This window comes from Octopus sinensis, linkage group LG8 (genome assembly GCF_006345805.1).
Source record: "Octopus sinensis linkage group LG8, ASM634580v1, whole genome shotgun sequence".
Classification (NCBI taxonomy): Eukaryota; Metazoa; Mollusca; class Cephalopoda; order Octopoda; family Octopodidae; genus Octopus; species Octopus sinensis.
In genome coordinates this window covers 55760338-55774473 of record NC_043004.1, presented here as the reverse complement: position 1 = coordinate 55774473, position 14136 = coordinate 55760338, and the positions used below count along the sequence as shown (strand labels likewise).

General features: G+C 39.6%; 1 protein-coding gene across 2 annotated transcripts in view; it reads left to right on the top strand.

Moving 5' to 3' along the window:
* The window catches only part of LOC115215174 (WASH complex subunit 5), a 229346-nt gene that overhangs the window by 120269 nt on the left and 94941 nt on the right, over positions 1 to 14136 (top strand). For both annotated transcript variants that reach the window (XM_029784356.2, XM_036505410.1), the window contains exon 6: positions 6420 to 6542. In XM_029784356.2, the coding sequence (XP_029640216.1) occupies positions 6420 to 6542 (123 nt within the window). The remainder of the gene's footprint in view (positions 1 to 6419; positions 6543 to 14136) is intronic.

Sequence of the window (14136 nt, the reverse complement as noted above, 5' to 3'; positions counted from 1 at the left end):
TATATGATCGAACGCCACGCATCCTTTCCCAAGTAAGTTTTAAGTTATACATATATATACACACACACACTCACACATGGGTTTTGTGTTTCTGTGTACCACTGTCTCTGCATCACATGATTGTTGTAAATGAGCATCATTGTTATACAAGCGAGATTGTTTATTTTAAGTCTTTTGTGAAAAATATGTCTGATCATGAGGAAATATTACCTTGCTTTTCTGGAAACAGATGAGGACTAGCAACAGAAAAGATATCCGGCTGTAGAAAATCTGTCTCAGCAAATTCCATCTGATCCATGTGCAAACATTGGAAAGTGGATGTTGAATAATGATAACCAATATGTCATTCCTTCTTTTATGAATATTGAGGTGTAAAAAGGTAAAATTGGTTGCTATTTCTAGCAGGTTGAGCAACCATATGGAAGCCTCTTCTGTTGTCTCACTTGATAGGTACCGGATTTTCTGAGAGAAATTTGCATGGATTGGTTATTAATTATAATATAAACCTGTTTCAGTCTCTAACCATTAAGTGTGCTGCTTCCTGTCTCTCTCTTTTTCTCTCTCTCTGTCTTTTCCGATTTCTTTCTAAGTCTTTCTCCTTCTCTCTCCCTTTCTCCCATTTTCCTAATCACTCCCTAATTCTCTCTCTCTTTCTCTCTCTTTCCTGCTCTCTCTTCCAGTCTTTCTGTTTCTCCCTCTCTCTTTCTGTCTTTTCCAATCTTTCTCTAACTCTCTCTCCCTCTAACTCTCTCTCTCTCTCTCTCTCTCTCTCTCTCCCCCGCCACATCTCAACTATGCCAGGGGGAAAAAAACCTCTCCAAAATCTGTATTTACCAAAAGATGAGATGGAATTAATGCTTAATATCACAAATTTGAATTCATCATGGAACAGGATTCAGTTGTTGAACCAAATGAATTACCTGCCCCTGAATTAACATAAAAGTGGATGAACATTTTGCAGACATACTCTCTTTTACTTGTTTCAGTCATTTGACTGCGGCCATGCTGGAGCACCACCTTTAATCGAGCAATTCGACCCCGGGACTTATTCTTTGTAAGCCCAGTACTTATTCTATTGGTCTCTTTTGCCGAACCGCTAAGTGACGGGGACATAAACACACCAGCATCGGTTGTCAAGCAATGCTAGGGGGACAAACACAGACACACAAACACACATACATATATATACATATATACGACAGGCTTCTTTCAGTTTCCGCCTACCAAATCCACTCACAAGGCTTTGGTCGGCCCGCGGCTATAGTAGAAGACACTTGCCCAAGGTGCCACGCAGTGGGAGCGAACCCGGAACCATGTGGTTGGTAAACAAGCTACTTACCACACAGCCATGTACATTTAATGTAATTCTCAGGCAGAATAACTGATGCATAGTCTGTGCCTTTGCGTAAAACAGATACAATCCATCAAACACTACATGTTGTGCCAAGAAAAACAAACGCAATTCAATACACACATAAAAGAAGTCCCACAAATAGATATAAGTATACGAGGGTGGGCTGAAAAGATCTAAGGCTGGCTACAGAGGAGTGATGCTAGAGCTGTGAAATTTTGTATGCATTAATTTCGACTTATTAACTGCGTGGTTTCTTTCCAGGTAAATTGATATTTGACTGTTCAAAGAAGACTTCAAAAGTAACTAGTAGTGACTTCTCTTGTAAATGGACAAAATTTGGCATGATGGTGTTATCAAATACCTACAGAAAAAGCATTTAGCCTTCAAGGACATTCATGCTGACATAGTTGCTACATTAGGGAATGATGCTCTAGTTTTATTAATAGGCGCAGAAGTGGTTGTGTGGTTAGTAGCTTGCTAACCAACCACACGGTTCCGGGTTCAGTCCCACTGCGTGGCATCTTGGGCAAGTGTCTTCTGCTATAGCCCCGGGCCGACCAATGCCTTGTGAGTGGATTTGGTAGACGGAAACTGAAAGAAGCCTGTCGTATATATGTATATATATGTATGTGTGTTTGTGTGTCTGTGTTTGTCCCCCTAGCATTGCTTGACAACCGATGCTGGTGTGTTTACGTCCCCGTCACTTAGCAGTTCGGCAAAAGAGACCGATAGAATAAGTACTGGGCTTACAAAGAATAAGTCCCGGGGTCGATTTGCTCGACTAAAGGCGGTGCTCCAGCATGGCCACAGTCAAATGACTGAAACAAGTAAAAGAGTGCAAAAGCGGGCAGCTGAATTTAGTAGGGGATGACCTAAGGTCAGGGCATCCTGCAACTGCTATGACCAAGGAAAACATTGATCATGTTCACCACAATCAAATAGTGAATACTGTTGGCATATCCCTTGAGAGAGTTAATAATTTTCTGAGCAATGAACTTGGCATGATGAAGGGTTTTGCTCTGTGGCTGCCATGTCTTCTGAAACCTGATCAAAAGCACACCAGGCTGATCACATCACAGGAAAATTCGACATTGTTTGAGGCAGATCCAGCTGGTTTCCTTCGATGTTTCCTTACCTGGAATAAGTGATCGACTCATCACTTTGAGTGAGAGACAAAAAGACAATCCATGCAGTAGAAACTGCAGTAGAAACGTGCTCCAGAGAAGTCCAAGGTCATTCCATCTGCAGAAAAGGGAATGGCCTCAGTTTTTTGCATAAAGGCATTGTTTATTGACTATCTTCAAAAGGATCACACCATCAACAGAAAGTACTATACCAACTTGCTGGGGCAGTTACAAAGGGCTATCAAGATGAAACACCCAGGAAAACTGACAAAAGGGCTCTTGTTTCATCAGGACAGTGCTCTAGCACACAAGTCTTTGGCTTCAATGGCTGTTTTGCATGACTGTAGCATTGAACTGATAGAGTACCCTTCTTGTTCTCCTGATTTGGCCTCATCTGACTACTATCATTTGTTCCCTACCATGAAAAAACACTTGGCCTGGAACCAGTATCACAGTGATGATGATGCTATATCTGCTGTTGATGATTTTTTTGACTAACAGGATGAAATCTTCTTCACTAATGGGATTCAAGCACTGCAATACTGATGGAAGAAGTGGGTGGACTGCAATGGGGTCTACGTTGAAATATAAACCCCTTTTGGTCACATTCCATGAGAGTCTCTTGGTCACCCTATAAACTTGACAGCTGACACTTGTATGCAGGTACATATTGAAGGTGGCGAGCTGGCAGAGACGTTAGCACCCTGGACGAAATGCTTAGCAGTATTTCGTCTACCGCTACGTTCTGAGTTCAAATTCCGCCGAGGTCGACTTTGCCTTTCATCCTTTCGGGGTCGATTAAATAAGTACCAGTTATGCACTGGGGTCGATATAATCGACTTAATCCGTTTGTCCTTGTTCGTCCCCTCTGTGTTTAGCCCCTTGTGGGTAGTAAAGAAATAGGTACATATTGTTATATACACAACCAATCAAAGAAACTCTTAACATATATAGCCATACACGTACATTTATAGATACATACATGCATGCATCTATCCATCCATTCACACACACACACACGCACGCACACATACACATGATGATGATGATGATACAAAGAACCACTTTTTACATTCGTGATAGTCAGACTCATATTTTGATTATATGACTACTTGGTCTAGGTCGTCCTGGGACTAAACAACATCAACTATACGTATTGATTCATGTAGAATTAAGAATACAAAGCGCAAAACAGAGTAGATTTGACTACATTGTTTACAAACAGTTCTGTCCAATTATCTTATTTATTCCCTCTGCCATTTCCCTTCTCCAAGTTCTTTGTAGCATTATGATATTCATGTGAATTCTTCATTCATAGTTTCAGATAAAACCCCACTTGATTTACTTTAATGAGTCTGCTGATTTCATATTCTAAGTACTTCACTAATGAATTTCAAGTGTTTATTCTGCCAAAAACAGTCAAAGTACTCGTGTCTAATCAATAGCTTATATACTATCCCTTCCTCTTAAGAAAATGATTTTTCATATCAATAATCAGAGTCAATGTAGTTACGGTGAAGCTAAACTCTTTTATATGGATGTATGTGCCTATGACCTTGTGTGTACCGTTGGCGACTTTTTTTTTTTTTCCTCTGTCTTCCCTTCTCTGGATCTTTCCTTCCCCTATGTTTCCGACGAAGAGCTCTGCTCGAAACGTTAAACCCTCCTTCTTCCCTTCTTTCCTGAGCGTCCAATAATACTATATTTGTTCCATGTCCTTGCGTTGTGTTTTTTTGTGTTTTCTTGTTTGGATTAACTTTATGTGCCTATATAGTTGTCTAAGGCAGTATATTGGCATAGTTATCAGAGTGTTGTATAGAATACCTCACAGTATTTGTTACAACTTTCTACACTCTGATTTCAAATCCCTCTAAACCCAACTTTAATTTTTAACTTTTTGCACTTGATAAAAAAAAGTGCCAATCCAGGGAACTGGATTAGCAGTACTGCTATTAGAGTATCTGAACCAATGCTTTGCCGTATTGCTTCTAACCCTGCAATATCTGATAGCAGTACCTGCACCACCACTCATCCAGGCTGTACTGATAATATTAGTAGAGTAAAGAAGGGAAATTTTCATGCTTGAATAAATGTCAGTCTTCTGCAAAAAACAATAATAAAAAAAATAAATTTGCCCATGCCTTTACATACATGTGCAGACACATTATTAACACTGATTAGCAGAGACCCCAGAATCTAACTGCCTATTTTGAAAAAATAGTTTGTTGTTCTCTCCCTCTCCCCACCTCATTAGTTAAGTCCCACTGCGTGGCATCTTGGGCAAGTGTCTTCTGCTATAGCCCCGGGCCAACCAATGCCTTGTGAGTGGATTTGGTAGACGGAAACTGAAAGAAGCCTGTCGTATATATGTATATATATATATGTGTGTGTGTGTGTTTGTGTGTCTGTGTTTGTCCCCCTAGCATTGCTTGACAACCGATGCTGGTGTGTTTACGTCCCCGTCACTTAGCGGTTCGGCAAAAGAGACCGATAGAATAAGTACTGGGCTTACAAAGAATAAGTCCCGGGGTTGATTTGATCGACTAAAGGCGGTGCTCCAGCATGACCGCAGTCAAATGACTGAAACAAGTAAAAGAGTAAAAGAGTATACTGTAGCATAAATATTTTTTCTTTCTTGCTGTTCAGTTTTAAGTTTAACTTGGTTACCATATCAACAATTAGTTTTGTCTTGTTTCTTAAATTCAAAAAGATTTTCAAATCTTGTAATTTTTTGAGATGGGTTTATTTTTTTTTTTCATATCTGAATATCTTTGTAACTTTCATGCCATAAAATGTTATTTGCTACAGTGTCTAAGTGAATAGTTCATTTTTCATGTTTGCATGGAAGTAGTTCTGTTAAAACCTGTGAGAATCAGTGGAAATGGCTATTATTTGAAGATTTATTTAAAAAATTCCTACTGCACTGTCAGCTTCAAATCCAGGTTCCAGAGGTCTGGACGATATTTATTTCTTTATTTTCCACAGGGAGCTAAACATAGAGGAGACAAACAAGGACAGACAAAGGTATTGAGCACATTTCATCAACCCCAGTGCATAACTGGTATTTATTTAAATTTAATCGACCCTGAAAGGATGAAAGGCAAAGTTGAAATACCGCTAAGCATTTCGCCTGGTGTGCTAATGATTCTGCCGTGGAGGCGCAATGGCCCAGTGGTTAGGGCAGCGGACACGCGATCGTAGGATCATGGTTTCAACTCCCAGACCAGGCGTTGTGAGTGTTTATTGAGCGAAAACACCTAAAGCTCCACGAGGCTCCGGCAGGGATGGTGGTACTCTTTCACCACAACTTTCTCTCACTCTTACTTCCTGTTTCTGTTGTACCTATATTTCAAAGGGCCGGCCTTGTCACTCTCTGTGTCACGCTGAATATCCCCGAGAACTACGTTAAGAGTACACGTGTCTGTGGCGTGTTCAGCCACTTACACGTTAATTTCACGAGCAGGCTGTTCCGTTGATCGGATCAACCGGAACCCTCATCGTCGTAACCAACGGAGTGCTTCCCAGTGATTCTGCCAGCTCACCACCCTTGAGATGTGGACAATATTGACTTTGGAGGTGTAAAATTGTGCTTATATTCTACATCAGTTTTATTTTGTCATGTTGTTGTTTTACTGTTTCTCCTGTTATTGTAGTGTTTCATCTCTTGTATACGAGTTGTGTAATTTTGTTTGTTATGTTTAGAGTGTGTGCTTTGTGGCTTGGGTTAGTATTAAACGGTGTGTATTTTGTGTATTGGGTTATAGTACATGTTTTTTGTATCACGAGGTGATTGTGTTGTGTGGGTTGGGTTATATTCTTGAGTAGAGATTGTTAGAATATATGTTATGTGAGTTTGTTTATCAATTTGTGGGATGAGGTGTCTAGCATTGGATGTAGGTCATATATAACAATATTATCATAATTCTTTTTATTATTTGTAGTGCACAAAAGACCGGTGCTGATGACTCTAATATTGATGAAGTCTGCAAACTGTTAAGAAGTACTGGATTTTCAAATGCTGCTGGAGCCAAGCGACCACCCAAATATCCAGAGTCATTTTTCGGGTAATGTTCATTATATGCACCACATTTTCCCTTAGGGGTATTTTACTCTTAAAATTTGTTCCAATATTCTTTTATTCTTTTACACTTTATATGTTGAGACATTTACTCCAATAAATATTGTAGGAAAGAATATGTTTTCATCTAAAACATTTATACCTTACTCGCAGTTTTGCCCGACATTGCTCGGGTTTGTAAGGGAAATAACTATATAAGCATTTTTAGAGAGTTATAGCCAAAAATTAGCAAAAAAATGCATTAAAAATGGAAAAAAAAATGATGGTAAATTTTTTTTTTAAATCGTAGACTCATCGTAGACGCGCGCCAATACCCAGAAGGGCTCGATATGAATCACGACTATAGGATACCCGCTTTTGGTTAAACTGCACCGCAAAATGTGGGAGTAGTTAGGAATCTAAATCGTAGGAGACAGACTTACAACTTGACTTTTATATATAAAGATAAGAATGTGGTTTAATGTAGTATAAAAATATTTCTCACTGTTTCTTTTTATCAATTCTCTTCCTATACATTATTTATGCGTATACAGAGGGAGAAGAAAGATTGAATCAGAAGTTCTGCAGTGATGCTAGCTGTTCTACAACCCTGGATTTAGAAATAATTGTAATTGGGGAATTTAGTGTTGGTATGTTTAGGCACTGATCAATTCCTAACTCATATATATATATATATATATACACCGAAGTAAACACATAAATGTGAAACAAGGTGGAAAAAAGAGTACTCAAATACCAGTGGTAGAGTAATATGCTTTATTTAAAGCAGCAGAAAATTCAACAAAATCTGTTGCTCTGAGTTTCTCGTTGCCGTTCATCAGACAGTTTCTGTTAGAATGGAACCGATCGGTTCCATTCTAACAAAAACTGTCTGATGAACGGCAACGAGAACTCAGAGCAACAGATTTTGTTGAATTTTCTGCTGCTTTAAATAAAGCATATATATATATATATATATATATATATATATATACACACACACTCACACACACACACCACACACACACACACACACACACACACCACACACACACACACACATTTAAACTGTGTGTGAGCATGTGTTGTAACCTGTTGGCCTGGAACTCAGACAGGAAAGAAACAGATGACATGAGAGGAAAACTCACCATGATGACAGATGGACATTAGCATATGATTGCTGAATGGTTGGATGGTGAGTAACTGATCATCCATTGTACAAACACACAAACAAATACACACCTACATGTACAAACCTTTAAGCCATCAGCCAGTAGAAACACTTAGGAATGAGAATGGTTGTGAAGGGATATTAGTTCTATGTTTACTATCTCTAAAACTAGAATAAAAATAGTTTCACTATTCTTCATCTTTCCAAGTTTTCTGCTGGCTCGTGACTTATGACCTGTACGTGTGGCTGTGTGTGTATGTGTTGTTTATATGATGGTCAATCAACTATTCATTGTCCTTCTCCTCATCTGTTGTCTCAGCAAGTTCTCTTTCCATGTCACCCTTGTTATGTAACCCTTTATGTAACCCTTGTTACATAACCCTTTATGCAACCCTTGTTATGTAACCCTTGTTAAGTCTATTATATTTAATATACATTAAAACTTTTGATGAACAGGCAAAATGATTTTTTTTATGATTTCAATATATATGTTTCGTCTTCAGTGAGGTGCACAAATAGGGCAGCAACATCATTTGATTGTTAGTCTGGGATTTGTGGAAAGTTGTTAGCACTAAGAGCACCATCCGAGCATGATTACTGCCAGAGCAGCTGATTGGCTTCCATGCTGGAGGCACATAAAAAGCACCATTCAAACATGATCATTACCAGTGTTGCCTTACTGGCACTTGAAAAAGCATTCAAGTGAGGTTGTTGCCAGTGCTGCTGGACTGGTTGCTGTGCAGGTGGCACGTAAAAAACACCACTTGAGCATGACCATTGCCAGTACTGCCTGACTGGCCCTCATGCCAGTGGCACGTAAAAGCATCCACTACACTCTCAGAGTGGTTAGCGTTAGGAAGGGCATCCAGCTGTAGAAACTCTGCCAGATCAGATTGGAGTTTGGTGCAGCCATCTGGTTCGCCAGTCCTCAGTCAAATCGGCCAACCCATGCTAGTATGAAAAGCAAACGTTAAATGGTGATGATGGTGATGATGAATTTAGCACAGATAAGTATTTTTTTTTTTGAGGGATTTTGATTATTTTGTATATTTCAAGTGCCTGTTTCATTCTTGGGTCTTGTCTCAGCAGTGGAATGACCTGCTGGATAATGTTGTAAACCTGTGTTTTGGGAGTCATATGTTGTAATAAGGATAGAGTATTGGGTATGTCTGAAGTGTTTTTAATTTTCATAGTTCTTGAATATCTATTACATAGAGGATTACATAGATCAAACAAAACTTACTTCCAGAAACAGACTGACTATTCATCAACAAATACAAAAACCAGTACTAGGCAAATCCCACTGAGTAGGTACATAGAAATATGTGCAAAAAATAAGTCCCCCAAATTCCAACATTTCTCTCTTTACCTTTGTTCCATCAGTACCACAGATCAAATACGAATAAATAAAAAATATATTCATACAAAAGTGCAAATCGTGACTGAATAAACTTTAACAAAGTACAAACCATTTGAGGTTAAAATAAACATAAAATAATGTTTTATAGGGTGTCTATTTATTTCTGTCACGTCTGTGTATATATATAACATGATCCGCCTGACTGGCTCCTGTGCCAGTGGCATGTAAAAAACACCATCCAAACATGGCCGATGCCAGTACCATCTGATTGCACACACACACCCCCTCCTCCATGCGGGTGGCACGTAAAATGCAACCTCCGAATGTGATCGTTGCAAGGCCCGCCTGACACATAAAAGGCATTTTCCATACAGGAGATTAAAATTTCACCCAAAAAACATGTTCTCAATATTTTAATTTTCTCCCTCCCCACCCCAAAAATTCTTTATTTTTACTTCTTTCCAAATTTTTTCCTTGGTAATCCATGGAGTAAAAAAAAAAACAGAGTATGAATCTTTAAAAATTTTCTTCTTTCTTTTTTCTTCAAGAATCACTAAAATCTCCTTCCCAAACATCCACCAATCACCTTACCACTTTCACAAAGCCACAAACTCCCAATGTTTCACTTTTAGCTTTTTTGGAAGGCGGGGAATTTTCCTCAAAAATAATGTTGTTTACCTGTTGTTTCTAGCATGTCGGGTTTTCTGGTGGTGGTTTGGTATTTTTTTATGTCTGTTATTTCAGGCATAAAATATGCCTGAAACATCAGAGAAAAATGAAACAATGAGAGATTTTAGCTTTTTGGAAGCAGGTAGGTGATGGGTGGACAAGGGAGGAGAAGGAACATTGAGTTCCTTTAATTTAAGAAAAATTAAACTTTTAAAAAATATATATATTTCCCAGATTCATAATCTCTGTATTTTTCTACATAGATAAAAACAAAATATTTGAAGAAAGTTACAAATTAAAAAATTGTGGTGGGGATGCGGGGGGGGGGGGGAATTAAAATTTTGAAAATGTGATTTCTGGGCAAAATCATATTAACCCCTTGTATATGATGAAACAATACAGAAAGCATTTTCATGCAAAACCATGCAGATTGTACCCTCCCTCCTTGACTTTTTAACACACAATAACTTTCATTAGGCTAGTAATCCAGTTCACCATATATCAGCTGTGCCAATTCTGCCCATAAGAAAGGAACAAATAATACAATGTGGCTGTAGGTCATAACACATGGGCAACACATTGCTGGGTTTTTTTTATATATATATATGTATAGTAAAAAAAATTTTGTTGAAAATATTTTTTCCATGTAGTCATTTGTAGTAAAAAAAATATATAATAAAAGAAGGAAAATGTATACAATTTATATATTTTTAGAGTATTATGATAGTCAACCGGTTTCACACCTTGCTAATCATGACATTGAAATTGGTGAAAATATTGTTTGTATTGGTGAAAATAAAGTTTGTATTTTCTTAAGAAGTTTTTAGTCCATGTTGCTTCTATATATATATATATATATATATATATATATATATATGTATATATATATATCACGATCACTTGACCGACCAGACCATCAGATGTTGCTACACATCGCTGGTCACAATGCGTTCGCATTGTTTTAGCCTTCGAACGATGTCACCCCGCTGGCTAAGTGAGCAAGCCAACAGAAGAAAGAGTGGTGAAAGAGTACAGCAGGGATCACCACCCCCTGCCGGAGCCTCGTGGAGCTTTTAGGTGTTTTCACTCAATAAACACTCACAACGCCCGGTCTGGGAATCGAAACCGCGATCCTACAACCGCGAGTCCGCTACCCTAACCACTGGGCCATTGCGCCCCCACATATATATATATATATATATAAAGTTGAAAACATGGTCTGAAAGAACTGGTGGTGACATGTGTCAGTGAAGGCAATACAATAAAGTTTTGTGTGTTTGTAGATATATTGGGATGTTGTGGGGAGAAAAAGAGTGAACTGATGTTTTGGATGCTGTGATTTTGTCTCAGAGAGAAGCAAAAGATATTTATCAGCCAAAATATGTATTTATGTGTGTGAGTGTGCATGCTCATACATTTGTTGTTTTTTCTTGTTACCATTTTCTGCTTTTCTCTCTTACAATTTGACTACCATTTCTAGTATAATGAGGCTGAAGTGGCAGTAGTAATAGTAATAGTAGCAACAGTGGTATGAGGGTATGCTGAGAAGTTCCTGGTTTTAAGGGTATCATGAAAGACCTGGTTGGAGGCCCAACTTTCCGAGTTATTTTACAGGACTTAGAAAAACTGAAGGATTGCTGCATGGCTGTGTGGTAAGTAGCTTGCTTACCAACCACATGGTTCCGAGTTCATTCCCACTGCATGGCACCTTGGGCAAGTGTCTTCTACTATAGCCTCGGGCCGGCCAAAGCCTTATGAGTGGATTTGGTAGAGGGGAAACTGGAAGAAGCCCGTCGTATATATGTATATATATATGTATGTATGTATATGTTCGTGTGTCTGTGTTTGTCCCCCCACCATTGCTTGACAACCGATGCTGGTGTGTTTACGTCCCGTTACTTAGCAGTTCAGCAAAAGAGACCGATAGAATAAGTACTGGGCTTACAAAAAATAAGTCCCAGGGTCGAATTGCTCAACTAAAGGCGGCGCTCCAGCATGGCCGCAGTCAAATGACTGAAACAAGTAAAAGAGTAAAGAGTTAGTGTGTGAATCTAATGGGGGGGGGGCAATATATTTACTTAAATCATAATTAACTGATTCTCTTGTATTTTCTTTTACCCAATGTCAGGAACTTTTCAGCTCCCCTTCGTACAGTGATGATGTTGATGTTAGTGGGGATTGTGGTAGTGGTGGTGGTGGTGGTGGTGGTAATGAGACAGTGATGTAATGATGATTGTATAGTGGCGGCGAGCTGGCAGAAACGTTAGCACGCCGGGTAAAATGCTTAGCGGTATTTCGTCTGCAACTACATTCTGAGTTCAAATTCCGCCGAGGTCGATTAAATAAGTACCAGTTACGCACTGGGGTCGATATAATCGACTTAATCCATTTGCCTGTCCTTGTTTGTCCTCTCTGTGTTTAGCCCCTTGTGGGTAGTAAAGAAATAGGCAGTTGTCACCATAATAACACCAGCAGTGGTATAGTGGTGCCGGTAATAGTAATAGCTACCACAGTAGGGTGGTACAGAAGTGGTGGGGTGGTGATAGTAATAGCAGCAAGTGTGGTATGGTAGTGGTGGTGGTGGTGGTGGTGGTGGTGGTGGTTTCTCAGATTTTCACCTCTCATCATTCAGTATGTGATATTCTTTTTTGTGACAATGACTGTGATAATAATCAATGGCGGTGATGGTAGTGGTTTTATACATGTTAGTGATGATGGTAATGGTGGTGCTGGTGGTGGCAGCAGCAATGACAGTGATGGAGATAGCGGTGGTGGCGGTGGCAGCAGTAGTAGTGCTGGCAGTGGTGGTGGTGGTATTTCGGCTGCCGTTACGTTGTGAGTTCAAATTCTGCCGAGGTCGACTTTGCCTTTCATCCTTTCGGGGTCGATAAATTAAGTACCAGTTACGCACTGGGGTCGATGTAATCGACTTAATCCGTTTGTCTGTCTTTGCTTGTCCTCTCTGTGTTTAGCCCCTTGTGGGTAGTAAAGAAATAGGTAGTGGTTTTATACATGTTAGTGATGATGGTAATGGTGGTGCTGGTGGTGGCAGCAGCAATGACAGTGATGGAGAGAGCGGTGGTGGCGGCGGCAGCAGTAGCAGTGGTGGTGGGGGTGGTGGTGGTTGTAGTAGTAGTAGTAGTAGTAGTAGCAGCAATAGGCTGATGATGGTAGTACACATGAAAGTGGTTGGTATTGATGAAAGAGACAACAGGGAATAGTGAAACAAGCATTAATGAATCAAGCTGTTCTGCTCATGGCACGTGTGTGTGTGTGTGTGTGTGCTTGATGTGGTAGCTGAGTACTTACTATTAGTGTTTGGGTAGTAGAGATCATGCTACTGTTAAGTTGTGGCTGGTAGTAGCAGCTGCAATGGTTGTTATTGTTGGTGTTGTTTTGTTTAGCCTCAGGTCAGCAGCCATGGTCAAGTAGCCCTTATACTCAAATGCATTCCTGCCATAATTGTCCAGTTTTTCCCTTCCTCTGTTTGCAGAGAACCCCTGACCATGAAACATGTTCTTTTCTCAAGAAGGTGTTGTGTATGTATCAACTGAAGGAGAATTTGGCTGCTATTTCTAACATATTGAACAATCCACATAGAATTTCTCCTGTCTCATTGGCTCAAACAGCAGAGACAGTGGTGGTGGTGGAGAGGGTGGTTCTAATGATGGTGGTAGTGATGGGGTTGTTGGTGGTAGTAGTGGTGGTGGTGGTAGTAGGGGTGGTGGTGGTAGTAGGGGTGGTGGTGGTGTTTATGGTAGAATAATCAATATTTTTGTTATGGTGTTGTTAGTGATGATGGAGATGGGGGAACTATAGATGTTACTTTCCTGTTGTGGATGGTGATTGTGATGGCATTGATGGCTATAGGGTAGCTTTACTGTTGTTGATGATGATGATGGTGATAGTGTGACTTTACTGTTGTGATGGTGATGGTGGCAGTGGTCATTTTTTTCGAGGTTTTGGGCTGTTCTTTTTTTTATCTGTGTTTTTTTTTTTAATGAAAATCTTAGTGAGGTGTATGGTAGGTAGAGAGGGTCACTAGCAAAAACATTCCTGTGTATCTTTGGAAGTATTCCAGGTCAGAAATTCGAACTGGTGCAGTGTGTTTTGTAACTGACAGGTGCATGTATTATGTGTGTGTGTGTGTGTGCATGTATGATATGTACTTGTGTACATGTGTGCACACACACTCACTCACATATATATATATAAACTATTGAAATGGACACCAATCCTGTCAAAAGGATAGGAAAGCACTGGACCACCTAGGGCTGTTGAGGAAATGCTGAAAATATCTGGTAAAGTAGGACATGCACTAGTCACTTCCATAATCAATCTGGTAGTGGAGGCATAGGAGTGGCTGTGTGGTAAGTAAAGGCAGCGAGCTGGTAGAAACGT